The sequence below is a fragment of the Physcomitrium patens genome, chromosome 8, assembly GCF_059467195.1.
Source record: "Physcomitrium patens ecotype Gransden chromosome 8, ASM5946719v1, whole genome shotgun sequence".
Classification (NCBI taxonomy): Eukaryota; Viridiplantae; Streptophyta; class Bryopsida; order Funariales; family Funariaceae; genus Physcomitrium; species Physcomitrium patens.
The window spans coordinates 11543223-11557788 of NC_143417.1; the positions used below are offsets into that span (position 1 = coordinate 11543223).

Below are 14566 nucleotides of genomic sequence, written 5' to 3' on the forward strand. Positions count from 1 at the left end.
TGACGTTAAAGTAAACTCATTACTTTAAAGGAACGTTTAAAGGAGAAAAGGGAGAAGCGTCATGGGGTGGTGGCAGGCTCCAGTGGATGCGATTGAGCTGGAAAAGTAACAAAAAAGTAAGACGATGTCCCGACGATAAAAAAAATTCTCGTCAATTTGCGTCCGCCGACAGTCGCCGTCAGTGCTGTCGCAAGGGGGCAACTGTGGAGGGCTCCCTCACATCGCCATAGCTACGCTGCGACTGATGAGAGCGAGCTTGCAACTGGTTCAAGGTTGCTCTCGGAGTATGTAACGCTGCTCTCTGTGAGCCCCCCTCCCCCCTGTGTGCTTTGTGGAGCCTTCATTGGAATTTTCGTAAAGCATCGAGGGAATTGTGAGAAGCTCCTCGGTTTCGTTGTAGCGCGAAGGCTGGCTGTGATATTGAAATTGGCGTTCCGTTGTATTTATTGCATCGTGGTCACGGGATTTTTGAGACGAGAAGTTGAGTGAAGCTAGCATGGCATGCTTTAGCTGGTCTTGGGAGATTGTTGTCGGGCAAGGTTTGCGCTGCCGGGTAACGATTATTGCTTCAATTGATTTGTTGTAGTGCTGTTGCTGTCCACGCACGGCTGCTCGTTGCTTTGTTCCGCCCTCGTGCTGATTTGATTTTCGAACGGTGTTTTGTATGTTTACATTATTTTAATGAAGGTGGTTTCTTCAATTTCATCACCTTCATTAAAATAATGTAATGTAACAAGATGGCGACAAATTTGCAGTCGATTATCTTGAATGAGGGATGGGTTGCGGCGCGTGCGTCAGATGTTCAACTACGTGGACAAGACCTTACAACTTCTCAATTTCCTTCTTTGAACAGCGACCTATGGATGGAAGCAGTGGTGCCTGGAACGTATGTTACGTTTGAGCTCGCTTTTTTGTTCCTTTCGTTATGTTCTTGTTCGAAATTCTGTCCAGATATCGTGTGATATTTCTGAGAATGCTGTAACTTACAGGAGGCATCTGATCCTTGGAGAATATTGCAGTTCTTGGCTATTGTGCTGTTTGGCTGCTTGTTGGATTCCAGTGACAATATGTAGCTTCTTACGGTGAATGGCATTGATGTTTTTAGGGTTTTGACCACACTTCTCAAGAACGATCTCGTCCCCGACCCATTTTATGGCCTAAACAATTTGGAAGTGCCCGACATAGCCGATGTTGGTCGTGAGTACTACACTTTCTGGTTCTGCAACAGGTTCAAGCTTCCCAGAGTGGTGGGTCTTATTTGATGGCTACATCTGGATTGAAGGTCATGTTGTTCGCTTGACGATTGCATGCTGTGGTACTGAAAAATACTATGGGAATCACATGACACAGGAATTGGTAAAATGGCAGAGTGAAGAACTTGAGATTGGGGTCTTTTTTTTAAAAAATTAATTTTTTAATTTTTATATATAGATTTTTAACACAATCTTGCTGTGAGTTTAAAGATTTATGCAAGGGTTTAGTTGATTGTCATTGCAGCCGCAAGATGGGAAAGTATGGTTGAACTTTCGTGCCATCAATTATCAAGCTGAGGTATTTCTAAACGGCTTCAGTGTATTGCTGTCTAAAGGCATGTTCTTGAGACACACAATTGATATTACTGACTGGCTCAATGTTTATGAGGAGAATCGATTGGCTGTTTTGGTCCACCCTCCGGACCATCCCGGACGTATTCCTCCCGAAGGTGGTCAAGGGGGAGACCATGATGTAAGATTCTCCCATCTACAGTCTGTGCAATGTTGTCCTGAACTCTAGCACTGTTCCTCTCGAATGCGATTCTGAACCTTGGCCTGTGTTTATGACCAGACTATGTCTATCTGGACGATCTTCTATGTATTGAGCATCCAGTAGAGTAATTTGTAATGCCTATATTTATACAGTGGCGTATTTCAAGATGCTGAAAACTGTGCCAAGTAAATATCAGGAGTTTTAGATTAAGGAATGAATATTTATTTTAATACTGACAATTTAATCTTTCATTCACTAGACTGGTGTATATTGCCTGTCATGTTCGCTTACCAATTTTTTCTATCAATCGCTTATATCGACTTCCGAGGTCTTCTAGATAAACAATGAGAACTTTTAGTCACGGATGCTTCAAGCACAACCGATCGTGTCAATAACGACAACTTCTTCATATTCGGCAGATTGCAAAGGACGTAGCTGCTCAATATGTGGAAGGCTGGGATTGGATCTGCTCCATTGGGTATATCTTGCTTTTATCTTTTACTCATGCTTGCTGAATGTTCTTCCCTATGAACTACGGATCTCAGTAAATGTAAGGGATCCTTAGAAGAATATGTTCTGCAACAGTGACTGCAATGAAGTATCATATCTCTTTCGATAGTGATCAATTCTAGTTTCTATTGTTGTAGACTGTCGACACATTGTTCACAACTGGTCACTAAATCTGGTTCATTTCCTCTCGTGTAGGGATCGGAACACTGGTATCTGGGATGTTGTGTCTATACAGCAAACAGGGGTAATTGTTTGTGGCTTTTGTTTTTTGGTCAATCTGCAAATTTAAAAACTGCTTAAACATCCTCACACTTGTCAAAGCGTAGGCTGTTCCGAGCTGACCAGCTGCATTTTGTATTTCCTTCCCGTACAATATGACCTTAAACAAGTAGTATTGCACAAAATCCTGCAAATGTGTTGGTCTAGATTTTGTCTAATTGGAGCAAGTGCATGCGCTGATACCTTGCTGATGTCAATGCAGCCAGTGCGGCTTGTGGATCCTCATTTGGTGGCAACATTCCACAACTCTTACACACAAGCTGATTTATGGATGACTACGGAGCTTTTCAACGCATGCTCAACTCGAGTAACTGTGACTGTCACACTGAACGTTTCTCTTGATGATGCGAGTGAATTTTGCATAGTAGATCATGTGCATACAAGTGAAGATATCGTATTAGAGGGAAACTCAACCAAGTTATATTCTATACCTCCGGTAATCTTCTTTATCAAATAGTTGCACCTTTCTGTTCTCAATTGCATTGCTTATTAAGCTACATCTTGAACTTAACCATCGTCTCTGCACCCTTGCTGCGTCCTCAAGTGGTCGTTCTGATCCATCGGTGCATTATGACAGCTTCCGTTCCAGAGTCCAGCGCTATGGTGGCCGAATGGCTTAGGAGACCAGCCATTATACAAAGTGGACATTACCTTAGATGTGCGAGAATACGGAGAATCTGACTCTTGGAGTCATTTGTTTGGTTTTCGTCATATAGACTCTTATATTGACCCCTCAACGAATGGACGGTACACCTTCTATTCACGACTCAGTTGGTTTCAATGGAACATATTCTTCTTAGGATCCCTTACCATGTGCATCTAACATAACATGCTGCAAACGTTGTTTCCTCAGACTTTGTCAGCATTTCAGTTGTTCATCAAATTTTACATTTGAGACTTTGAACTTTATGATACGTTCAGAAATGAGGTCTATTATTACAAATGAAGCATGAGACGAATAGAGTAAGGTCTTTGTCCTAGTTTAAGCTCATCTTTGCTCGAATAAACCATGCATATGGGAGCACTTGCAAGTATTAGAATTTTTGGCCCGTTTGGTCCTTAAATGCTTTTACTAATACAGAATATATGGCCATGGCCATATATATGACATGACCATATAATACCGTGTGTATGCGGAATGACATATATAATATATCCTGTATTAGTAAAAGCATATATTATGACCATATTCATATATATATATATATATATATATATATACGGTTTTCCCCTAAAAATATCTGGTTTTGCAACTTTCTATGTATCTGTTATAATTAAGCTATGCAATATTTCTTTGGTATTGCCAGGTATCTTAAATTTCTTCTTGAAGGCCTTCTGAACTAGTGCTAGTGAACACAGGACGTTCGTAGTCAATGGAGAGCCTATTTTTATTAGAGGGGGCAATTGGATTGTCTCGGATGGTTTACTGCGCCTCTCAAAAGATAGGTACGAAACAGAAGTTAACTTTCACGCCGATATGAACTTGAACATGATACGTATATGGGGTGGTGCGTTAGCCGAGCGACCGGAGTTTTACACCGCTTGTGACAAGCGTGGGCTTTTGGTATAAATCGGCAGCCCTTGGTTTTGGTTTAATTGGGTATATCTGGTCGCGTTTGTGTTAGACCATTCCAACTTTTCACAACATTATTGAAGAATTCTAATTTAACTGTATCTTATACTTGCAGGTGTGGCAGGAATTCTGGATAACAGGCGACTGCAATGGACGAGGAATAGAACCATCGGATCCAAATTGGCCACTTGACCATGACCTCTTCCTCACTTGCGCACATGACACTGTCAAGCTATTACGCAACCATGCAAGTTTAGCTCTTTGGTGTGGAGGGAATGAACAACACCCTGCTGCAGATATAAATGAAGCTCTTGAAAAAAACTTGAAAATTGTAACTAGTGGTGAAAATCCGAGCATGTCCTTAGATGGCACCAGACTTTACATTCAAGGTTGATTGCTACACAAAACTTTCACATTTATTTGTGTTGTTTCAACTTGCGTTTAAGAGACAGTATTAATCGATTGGGCTGAATTGTTCCCATGAAAGAAAAGTTATATTTTATTTCTAATTTCATGATGTGCTTTATAGGCTCATTATGGAGTGGTATTGCGGCTGGAAATGGCTTATTCCGTGATGGTCCTTATGGGATTCAAGTGCCTGAAAATTTCTTTGAGATGGATTACTATAAATATGCATTTAACCCAGAAATTGGCAATGTCGGGGTTCCAAAGGCTGAGACAATTCGTGCAACTATGCCACCAGAAGCTTGGGATCCTCCCTCACTCTTGAATGGAGAGCACCCAAATAGTACATGGGACTACCACAAGTATATTCCCTATGCAGATGCGCAAAAGCTTGTACCTGGACAAATTGAAGCATTTGGTGAATACGATGGCCTGGACGACTTTTGTGAAAAGGTTAGTAGTATCTGAAATTTGTCAAGTTGGTGTCTGAAAGCCTGCTATGGTGCATTTGAATTCGCTAAATAAATTTGAATCCGTTATTATAATTTTCTAATTGAACTTTTGACGCTCTGTAGGCACAACTAGTGAACTATTTTCAATATCGAGCACTATTCGAAGGATGGAATTCCTGGATGTGGACAAAGTACACTGGATTGTTGATATGGAAAACGCAAAACCCTTGGCCAGGTCTTCGAGGTCAGATGTATGATTTCCTGCTCGACCAGACAGGAGCTTTTTTTGGCCTGCGTAGTGCTGCTGAAAGTGTACACGTTCAGTTGAATCTCCTTAACTACAATATCGAGGTACATGTGGTGCTTTTCAATCTTGATAAATGTTGAGATTTGGTTCGAGTGCTCGAGCTTTTGGAAGGCTATTCTGCATCCAAGTCTTACAACGCACATTCGCCTGCCTTGTTTCCAGATTGTCAATACGACACGTGAACCACTTTCTGAAAGTATCGTGGAGGCTTCATTTTTTGATCTGAGTGGGGAGAAAAAATATTTCGACACATTGAGAGGACTCACAGTTGCACCTAAAACTACCACCACAGTGGGCAACATCCCGCTATTCAAGTCGATCAATGATGACCCAACGTACTTCGTGCTGCTGAAATATCTCAGCTCATCTGGTACGTTAATTTCCAGAAACTTCTACTGGTTGCACCCTGCGGGCGGCAGCTACACCCAACTAGGAGGGAAGTTCAGGTCTAACAAGTTTCCCATTACAGGTTCAGCTTGGTGTACTGTTACTGATGGGTCTTACATCCTCCACGTGCGAGTGGCTAACACAAATACCGAAGACGTGCCTAATATTGCATTTGGGCTCTACTTCACTGTGATTGACGCTGATTGTACAGCTTTGGATAAACGCATCTTGCCTGTAACTTACTCAGACAACTGGTTTTCCTTGGTCCCTAATGAAGCTCTCGATTTTGAAATCACCTTCAAGGTTCGCGAGAGCAACGTCCGTCCTAAACTGCTTCTCCGAGGTTGGAATGTTGAAGATACTGAGGTGGCTCTTGAAATTCATCAGTAACCATGGAATCATGTCTATTTGCATGTTCTCTGTAGTCGACACATTTCAATTTGACAGGAAGAACAAGGCAATACAGTCTATTTGTGGATTCACCCAGGGGTAATGCTACTCAACCTTGTCCTCTGCAGGACATTGAGGTATGAAATTATTCTCTAATCACTTGAAGGAGTTTGGGTTTTGTACTTAATGTGGTTACAAGTTTTGAGCACGAGCTCTTTTTAAAAGTCATTCCTGTGGTCTAAGTCAACGGAAATACAAAAGTGTTTCAAATTGTTGTTTTAAATGACTTTGTTTCTGTGACATACATAATCAACGACCTATGTTTGAACGTATAAATCTTGGGATGGTTTTCGAAAAATATATGTTGCACAATGTATTATAAGAAAAATAAAATTTCAGGTCGTTATCTTACGGTTTTTCTGTTTTATTTGATTAGAATCAATGGTCTTATCTTTTAAATAGTATTTGTATGAAACTTATAATGTACAAGTTGTTCAATTGTACTTATTGATACATAATTATTGATTCAAAAGATTTTCTCTTTTTCTTTTTCTTTTTGACACTTAATGCAACACACCCAATTTTTTGATGATTTGATTAAATGTTTTGATGAAAGAATATAGCTACTTGTGTCGTAACACCCTTAATTAAAGAAGGGTAGATGTGGGAGTAATAAAACAGAAATATAAACCGTGTTCAATTTTTAAGTCCTAAATTTATTGCATCTTCACAAGAATGTAGCTTTGTTAATAAATTGTTTTTTGATCAAATTACAAGCAATCTTCTATAAGACTATAATATAAATGAATATCTATGTTAAAATTAGTTAGATTCTTCACAAATTTGATTCTTTGTTATCACATTTTAAAAATACTAATAATTATAATAATAATAATAATAATAATAATAATAATAATAACAATAATAATGGAGTTTATTTTGGTCATTTTGGTGTTCTTTTTTGTAAGTCATTTATTGTAGTGCACCATAAAATATAACCTCATCCAGTATCTTCATAAAAAGTCACATGAACAAAATATTACATACTTAATTAAGTATTGTCGTGTCAAATTTGATTTGCTAAACAATGTTGACGAGTCTCACAATCTATTATAATTGGGAAGTACATGAATCAATTTTCTCATAAAAAGTTTTTATACATGTTACATAGCATCAAATAAAAGACTTGTTTTTGATAAATTAGTTTACAATTATTAAGACTGAAACATTGTTATAGAAAAGCTGCAAACAGAGTACGAGTTGACAGCTTTTACTCATTATAGGAATGCATCAGACAACAGCCCAATCATCAAGGGTCTGGTCCACAAGTATGATAGTTACAACGTGCACTCTGGGCCTAAAATCTGACATATCTGGTGCTTCGATTCGTTCCCAGATCAGAACAGCCCAGTAAAAGGCACGAGTCTCATTACCTCAAACAAGTTTCATTGCCGTGTATATTCAATCACTTAGAAAATAGGAAAATGAAAAGGACATTAACACAAACGGATGGAACCAGAAATGCCTTACCGTGACGTCGGTGAACTGGGCACTAGAGCAAGTGCCTTGCTCATCCCCTGTTCACAGAGGCAAGAGTACGCTGGATGGAGCCTCTTCGTCACAATTCGAGGCACACCAAGCGTGAGAGAGGTGGCCTCTGGAGCCTCCCTAGCAATTCTCAAGAGCCTGGGCACAAGCATGTGTGTGAAACCTTGCTTGATGCGCTCCCCTGCCAATGCAGTGTAGAACGTGCTCGAGTGGATGGGCACCAACACATCGCTGTGTGAGCAGATATAGAAGTCTATCGCCAGCTCAAACTGGGTCATGCCAGAGTACAGAAACTGGTTCTCTTCGTTGAACGGCATACTGTACTCCTGTCAAAATCAAGGATATGTGAGAACTTGGATTGCAAGCAAATCACAAGTGAATTGCTTTAAACATTCAGAAGATTGTCTTCTCTGAAAACGAGGGCACCATTCTGTTGAACTCAACGTCGTGATAGAAAAACAAAAAAGCAAACAATGATTCAGTTAAGTCGAGGTCAAACAGTTCAAAATATGCAACTCCAACATCTTCATCTTCCACAGGATTAAAACTAACTAACAAACACAAACAAAGAGAATATTCCCGCTTATGGTTTGTTGGGGGCTTATTAAATTTCTTATTAGCACACCTTGGTAATGACAATCGGATAGAGCTTGAGGAGAGGGTCGAATGACTCATCTAGTCGAGTTTGAGTCAAATAAATTGCAGTCTCACGGGCAAACCCATGTGACTGCAGCAACAGACCGAGGTCAAGAGGGGACAGGCAGCCCTTCGGCATTGTAAAAACGTTGTCAGTCCTTTGACCACAAGCCTTATCCGTAGATCTATAATCCACGGCAACGTATTTCCCACCAAGGCTCTGAGCTGCTTCCTTCATTCTGTTATTCAGACGATTGCCAAGCTTCTCTATCTGAGGCTGGAACTGCAAGGCTTTGTACTGGACCAAGCACCGAATGGCCTCAATCTCAGGATCTCGCTCGTCTTTCACGTCTTTCATGCTTAGCAAAAACTTGTTCAACACTATTACCGAGCTCTTCACAAATATGGGCCGAATCTTATTGTCGATTTCAGCCTTCGTGATTTTGTGAGGTAATTCTACGCTGGTGTGGTTGACGTTTCGGAGGTCCTCGGGTAACCGCCCCACTATCCTCACAACTCCCTCCAGAGTGGCGATGAAGTGCTTGACATTGTATATGTCATCAAATTTACTGTTCACGAAACAATACCATCCACTGTCAACGATTGAACTAATCTGCAAATTTTAGTTCCGAGATAACTGCAACGAAGATAAGAATTGAGAGCTGAAACACAGAGCAACATGGAGTAAACAATGTTATTCTAGGTACTTTGTTGGTTCAGATAGATGTTCTTTAGAGAAAGATTATAAACCAATACCTTATAAAGAAAAACGAGAAAAACTTCAAGAGAATTTCTTGCCTTATGAACTTCTACGAAGCAAGTAAACTTTGGTACTATAGCCATTGATTATCATCCTAGCGGTGATTCTTTGAAAGCTCAGGAACACAGGAAAAATAAGTTTATACCTGATTGGCTCAGTCAGGCCTTCTTTTATGGTAGGCATCACAAGGGTAGCTCCTAACTGACGAGCCACGATCACCGCATCCGCAATCTGCCAGATAATAAAACAGCAATCAACCCAGACCAGCCCATCAGTAATGGTAGAATATGTCCTTGACTAGTACGCAATTAAAAATATTGATATTCCCAACAGGAAGCAGTACTTCTTGATCCCACCTAATGAAGCAATGAATTCCAACTATCCAGAACTACGTAATTTTTGAAACTGAATCGAAATCTCGACGATCCAAAAACTGGGAGTTTACTCTAACTACATTGAGAAGCTGAAAGATTCATTGAGCGCGCACGGTCTATCCAAGAGTGATCTTGCAGTTCCAGGCATATTGCTATAAGTCTGTAAAATACTCATGATGCAGATAGTGCAATCGATGAGTAAAAGATACCTGGAACCGGTGTTGATGTGGCCCATGAGAGCAAGTGACCAAGACGTAACCCCATTCTTTTCGAGCATTCCCTGATGACATGGGAAACACACTAGTCCTCAATAGGTTTTTGTAGACAGCTTTTCTAGATCATTAATGAAGTAGCAGTCATCTTAAGGAATCGCAGACCCGAAGAACTATTTCCGAGTTTTGATACTTCCAATACGCAAACAAGGAGACTGGTCTAGGTTGGTGAAGCGACACAATTAGCGTATAAAATAGCGAATCATGTTTAAAATCCTACTTTACGTGGATGTCAAGAGGAAGGGATTTTTAGTTTGAGTGAGAAAGAGGGGAAAAAAAAAAAAAAAAAAAAAAAAAAAAAAAAAAAAAACTGCAACTGAATACTGTAACTCACTGGAAGCAATAACCATATTTGGCCCGTCACTCACTTCTAGAGGGTTTAGTCCAACATGGTTCAAGTGGCTGAGACGGAACTCCCCATTACTTCAGTTGGAGATCTTTAAACAATCGAGCCTGCAATATTATAACATTACACAGGAAACTTACCAATTGGTATGTCCTAATGATCCCTTCGCATATTCTCATCTAGTGTATAAACCACATAAAGTAAGTCAGCTACCACAAAGCTGATAAGAATCTTCACTTCTTGACAACAAGCAGAATCATCTTCAGCTTCTCTATAGGATTCTTATTATTTATTATCACTTAATCAGATTGCAACTATAAGCAGCGCAGTCATGCATAAAATGATACAATAATCAAATCAAATTCAATCGTTCATGGAGATTCACTATTTGGGACAAAAGCTGGAGGACATGTAAAAAACCACCTGTCCAGCCCCAGTGCGTATTCGAAGGGGAAGATTGCTAAGAATATTGTAAGATAAAACCAGGAACACCAAGCCCAGAAAGCCAATCGTCCCTTTCCGTACTCCCCACATTCTGACCACTGATTTTCCACCTTCGGTGTCGCCTGCTTCTCTATACACCAACCCACCCTAGAGTCTGCCCAAAATGAATTTCATCACTCCACCATCTTCTTCTTCTTCTTCTTCTTCTTCTTCAGCAAATGGATTTAATTCCAGTGGGAAGACAAGGAAAAGGAACGCTTAAACAAACTTAAAGCACTGGTCACTACATCGTCAAGTAAGAAATTTCCTCACTCTCATCAAAACCATTCCAACATCACAGCTGTACACCACAAACATTACACAGCGGGAGCACTCAACAAGAAAAACGAGGCTGCCCCCAGCTAACTTCAAGGCGCGGCACAAGCATCGCAAACGGGAAGATGGGCTCTCCACAACAGAGTTGCGCGAAACTAAAACTGGAGTAGGGTTCTGAGGAACGATGGGCACGAGTTGTACCGGGTGTGGCCTGCGCCAGAAGTCCAGGAACCGAGACCTCACTTGCACAGCCTACCGAATCTAGGTCCTATCAGCGTCGGGAGCTTGCAACGCCCACCGTAACACTCTGCGGAGTGAAACAGCGCATGGCCATGTCTAGAAAGAGCTACTGAACACGTAGAAGACAACAAGCACAGGCTTCATCTCCTCTCCTTCATGACCTCGATCAAAGAAAAGGTAGTCTAACCACATAGAGGGCTAGATTCTTGAAGCTTCAAGCAGTACCCATCGTCTTAGCATCTTCTTCCTCCTCCTCGTTCACTGTCCACCTTTGCCCATTCAATTGTGAGAGTTCCAAGTATTGCCACTGAATCTGACGTTCACTTGTAACTCTGCTCGTGATTTTCCTTCGCTGATTGCGTAATCTCATGGTTCGAAGACAAGAAAACGATAGAACAGCTCCACCAGGGTGGCTGTGGTCATGGCTGTAGCCAGACTGCATGAATGAGTGGAATCATGGGACCAGGATTAAATGGTAGTTCTACGTTAAAATTTGAAACACTTTACTGTACTCGTTATTTCATTTGATGCGCTAAAAATAGCTCGTGTACAAATTGAAATAAGATAAATATTAATTACCATCAGTTGAAATATTATAAATGTGATAAGAGCATAATTTTTTAAGACATTTTCATATTAAATTCCAAACAGTTCCATTGTGTATTTTAATGAACATACATAACATTAAAACTAAGAATATGATCATTATAAACAAATTGGTAGAGAGATGTACTATACATAGTGTAAAATAGACAATAACAAGACACAAGAGCAAGAGACTGATTTGAATGCTGGGTCGTTTGAGTGAACCATGAACACGATGAACATGATGAACAAAGATGTATAAAAAACTGCACAAAGACGACCTGGATGCGAATAATCAGTTCCATGCTGTTAGAGACCGTGTTGTCATCCTTGCTCAGTGACGTAGTTGTACAAAAATCTATTAACAAACTGATATAATGTCATAGGATTAAGCGTATGAAATCCTGACAAAGTCTGTGGAAGCAGATCGCTGGAACCCACCTAAAATTTCGCTAATCAGCAGGTCTCGGCAAACTAAGTGTAAGTTAATTCCCTCTGGAGACTCCAAAGATAAAAAGAAGATGGCTGCATCAAACAAAAGCAGTGGAATCGGAACACAAACAAACATCGTTCCACACCATCAGGCTTTCTGAATATCCCATACAAAGCGGGCATTCCAATACCTGACTCGACACATTGAGGTACGTCACAGCAACAAAGAATCCTTGGGAATTGAAGGGATGATGTACTATTTTTATTTTTAAAATTTTCTCCTTCGATATACACTAATTACAATTCTAGCGCCATTATGTATTCAAGCATCAGTGCATCTAGCTCTTCTACTCTACTATGGGGGACCGTAGTATCAAAAGTAAGAATATCTCACCATTACCTTGGCGATGTACTAACTGAGAGATTTGAACAGAGTGCTCTTCTAAGATTTGCAGTCAAACAATCTATGTCTATCCATCCTCTGCTGTACCAGAGGGTTCTTCTTCATCGCCAGTACCTTAATTCACCGTATAACATACGCACATCCAATAAAAACTTGCCTCACATGAAGAATTCATAATGGGACCAGACCTTGTTGCCAACCAACAAAATTGGGGCTAAGACATGATGCTGCAGTTCCCACATTCAGCCTTGACAGATTCAAAGCCGCCACAAAACTTGGGGGTTGATAGTGCTGGGCTTCAACCGTGTTTCTTCGACAAAGCTGGGTTCAGGACCATGAAGTGATAGGCAGCGACCCTGAGAAAGATGAATGGCGCTGAGTAAGGTCGAATCCCCAAAGCTCCACGTGCTTGAGAACAAACTCTTCATTGTTTGCTAGGCATGAGCACCCATAGGTTTCACACTCACCGCTTGAACCATGAAGAAGCTCTGCGTCCAAATAGAGCGCAAAATGGCTCCCACCTCCAAGTGCCAGGGCATCTGATGTTGCTAACACATAGTATCTATTCACACCTGTAGGATGGAAGATTTTCGAGGCTCCTGTGACATTGCTAAACACAAATGAGTCACTTGTTCCTTGGTATTTCTTCCTCGGCGATGGTTCTAATGGAGCTGTAATCAGGCCACCGAACACAGCGCCACTCTTGTCTCCAGCAACGAGTAAGACCGGCCCTGATGTCATCTTGCTATTCCGGTAAAGCGTAAGGAGTGACATTCCATGCTTCTCGGTACTGTACAATAGCACCCAGCGTCGGCCTTTAGCAAGCGTTGGCAAAGCAGGCTGGATGCTGCAGCGTAGATCGGCGGAAAGGAGGCACGAATGGTCAGACATCCTGGGCAAGCGGTCAGGGGCAATACTAGGCAGCTGCTTCTTCTGGGTCCGAGGGGGGGGGACACTCACCGGATCGCTCACCTTCACATGATCATCTACAAGAAGCCAATCCACATCATAAAATTCGCCACTCTGCGCATTTGCATCGTCCTCCATTCCCTCAGACGATTGATGTCTAAGCCGTGAACGCGGCGACGAACTTCCACGGCCATTTTTGTCAGATGATAAAAGATTAATCAGAAACGCAGACAAGGAAGAGGTGTCGGGCCCTTCAGGATCGGGCGAACCCTTAGAACTATCCTCATTGCCAGACGCATCCTGCTTCCCTCCGATCCGCACACCACCGCCAGCATCTGAGACGTAGCTCCCCAAGTTGGGCGCGGAGTTTTTCCTTGACAACTGCGATTCCAACCTCCTGCTCGGCAGGAACCGCCCCAATTTTTCCCCCACCGAGTCCGCCCATTCCCCCGGTTTCGACAACAACGCCTTCCTCATCGTGCCGCCCACACCAGACTCTCAAATCATTGCCCCCAAACCCTAAATTCGCTCAATCCGAAATCTCCCACCTCCCTCCTCTCCAACTCCAACACTACCCCCTGCAACATTTCAAATCGTCTCCGATCAAGCCCTCATTGCACGCATCGAATCACGCATCCTTTCACCCCCGCTATACCCTGCTCACCTCAAACCCGAGCTTCTAAACCACGCGTGACCTCCCCGGGCGAGGTTTTCGAAACCGCTGCTTCCATGCACTCCTCCATCTCCCACAAACAAAGCCTCTCCAACCTCCCCAGCTGCAAGATCCGAGGCAAAAGGCGACTTGCGAATGCCGTTGTCAGTGCGAGTAAATTCGAAGTCAGGAGACGAGTTTCGAAAGACTTCGGGTCCTCCGGCACCCCACCCCCTCAAAAAGAACGCCAAACCGGGGTGCTGACTGGACTTGTGTTTTGGATGGCGGGTGGGACACTTCCGTGACGTGGCGGTTTCTGGGACGGCATCGACATGTCCACCTGGTATGCTGAGCTGGAGGAGGTAACGTGCGGTGCGTAACTTTCTACACCTCCATCGGGGCTGGAGTCCTCGTGTGTAGGGCTTCTTGCCGTATTATTGGGTGCCACTGTTGGATGAGATACATCAATATGGATGATATTATTGTTCATTCATCCACAACGACATACGCCTACGTGGATCACCGTTCGCACATTGTTACTTAACACGTTCCCGTGGAATGGGAACACGATGGAGGTCACCACTCATAGAGTAACTGTTTA

General features: G+C 42.0%; 3 protein-coding genes across 14 annotated transcripts; 1 reads left to right on the forward strand and 2 right to left on the reverse strand.

Moving 5' to 3' along the window:
• Positions 1-184: 184 nt before the first annotated feature.
• On the forward strand, positions 185-6474 carry LOC112285782 (mannosylglycoprotein endo-beta-mannosidase). 4 transcript variants are annotated; one of them, XM_024526912.3, is made up of 13 exons: positions 185-284; positions 688-886; positions 1106-1247; positions 1498-1725; positions 2166-2224; positions 2452-2500; positions 2738-2971; positions 3113-3282; positions 3895-4099; positions 4224-4497; positions 4638-4966; positions 5089-5316; positions 5435-6474. In XM_024526912.3, the coding sequence occupies exons 2-13, from the start codon at positions 738-740 to the stop codon at positions 6047-6049; spliced, it is 2682 nt and encodes an 893-aa protein (XP_024382680.1). In that variant the 5' UTR covers positions 185-284; positions 688-737; the 3' UTR covers positions 6050-6474. The 4 variants fall into 4 exon arrangements, with proteins under 4 accessions (XP_024382680.1, XP_024382678.1, XP_024382681.1 ...); XM_024526910.3 differs by having other exon boundaries at positions 191-303; XM_024526913.3 differs by having other exon boundaries at positions 259-553.
• An 803-nt stretch (positions 6475-7277) lies between these two features.
• On the reverse strand, positions 7278-11103 carry LOC112285783 (protein MANNAN SYNTHESIS-RELATED 1). Of its 9 annotated transcripts, XM_090252578.1 has the most exons (7): positions 10946-11063; positions 10409-10576; positions 10008-10092; positions 9577-9647; positions 9139-9224; positions 8223-8802; positions 7278-7923 (listed from the first exon to the last, which is right to left on the reverse strand). In XM_090252578.1, exons 5-7 carry the CDS (start codon positions 9174-9176, stop codon positions 7576-7578), a joined length of 966 nt encoding a protein of 321 aa, XP_090108704.1. In that variant the 5' UTR covers positions 9177-9224; positions 9577-9647; positions 10008-10092; positions 10409-10576; positions 10946-11063; the 3' UTR covers positions 7278-7575. The 9 variants fall into 9 exon arrangements, with proteins under 9 accessions (XP_090108704.1, XP_024382687.1, XP_024382683.1 ...); XM_024526919.3 differs by having other exon boundaries at positions 10409-11103; XM_024526915.3 differs by lacking the exon at positions 10946-11063 and having other exon boundaries at positions 9974-10092; positions 10409-10667.
• A 1138-nt stretch (positions 11104-12241) lies between these two features.
• On the reverse strand, positions 12242-14196 carry LOC112285337 (oxidation resistance protein 1). The gene has a single exon (XM_024526057.3). It carries the CDS (start codon positions 13788-13790, stop codon positions 12732-12734), a length of 1059 nt encoding a protein of 352 aa, XP_024381825.1. The 5' UTR covers positions 13791-14196; the 3' UTR covers positions 12242-12731.
• Between the last annotated feature and the right edge of the window lie 370 nt (positions 14197-14566).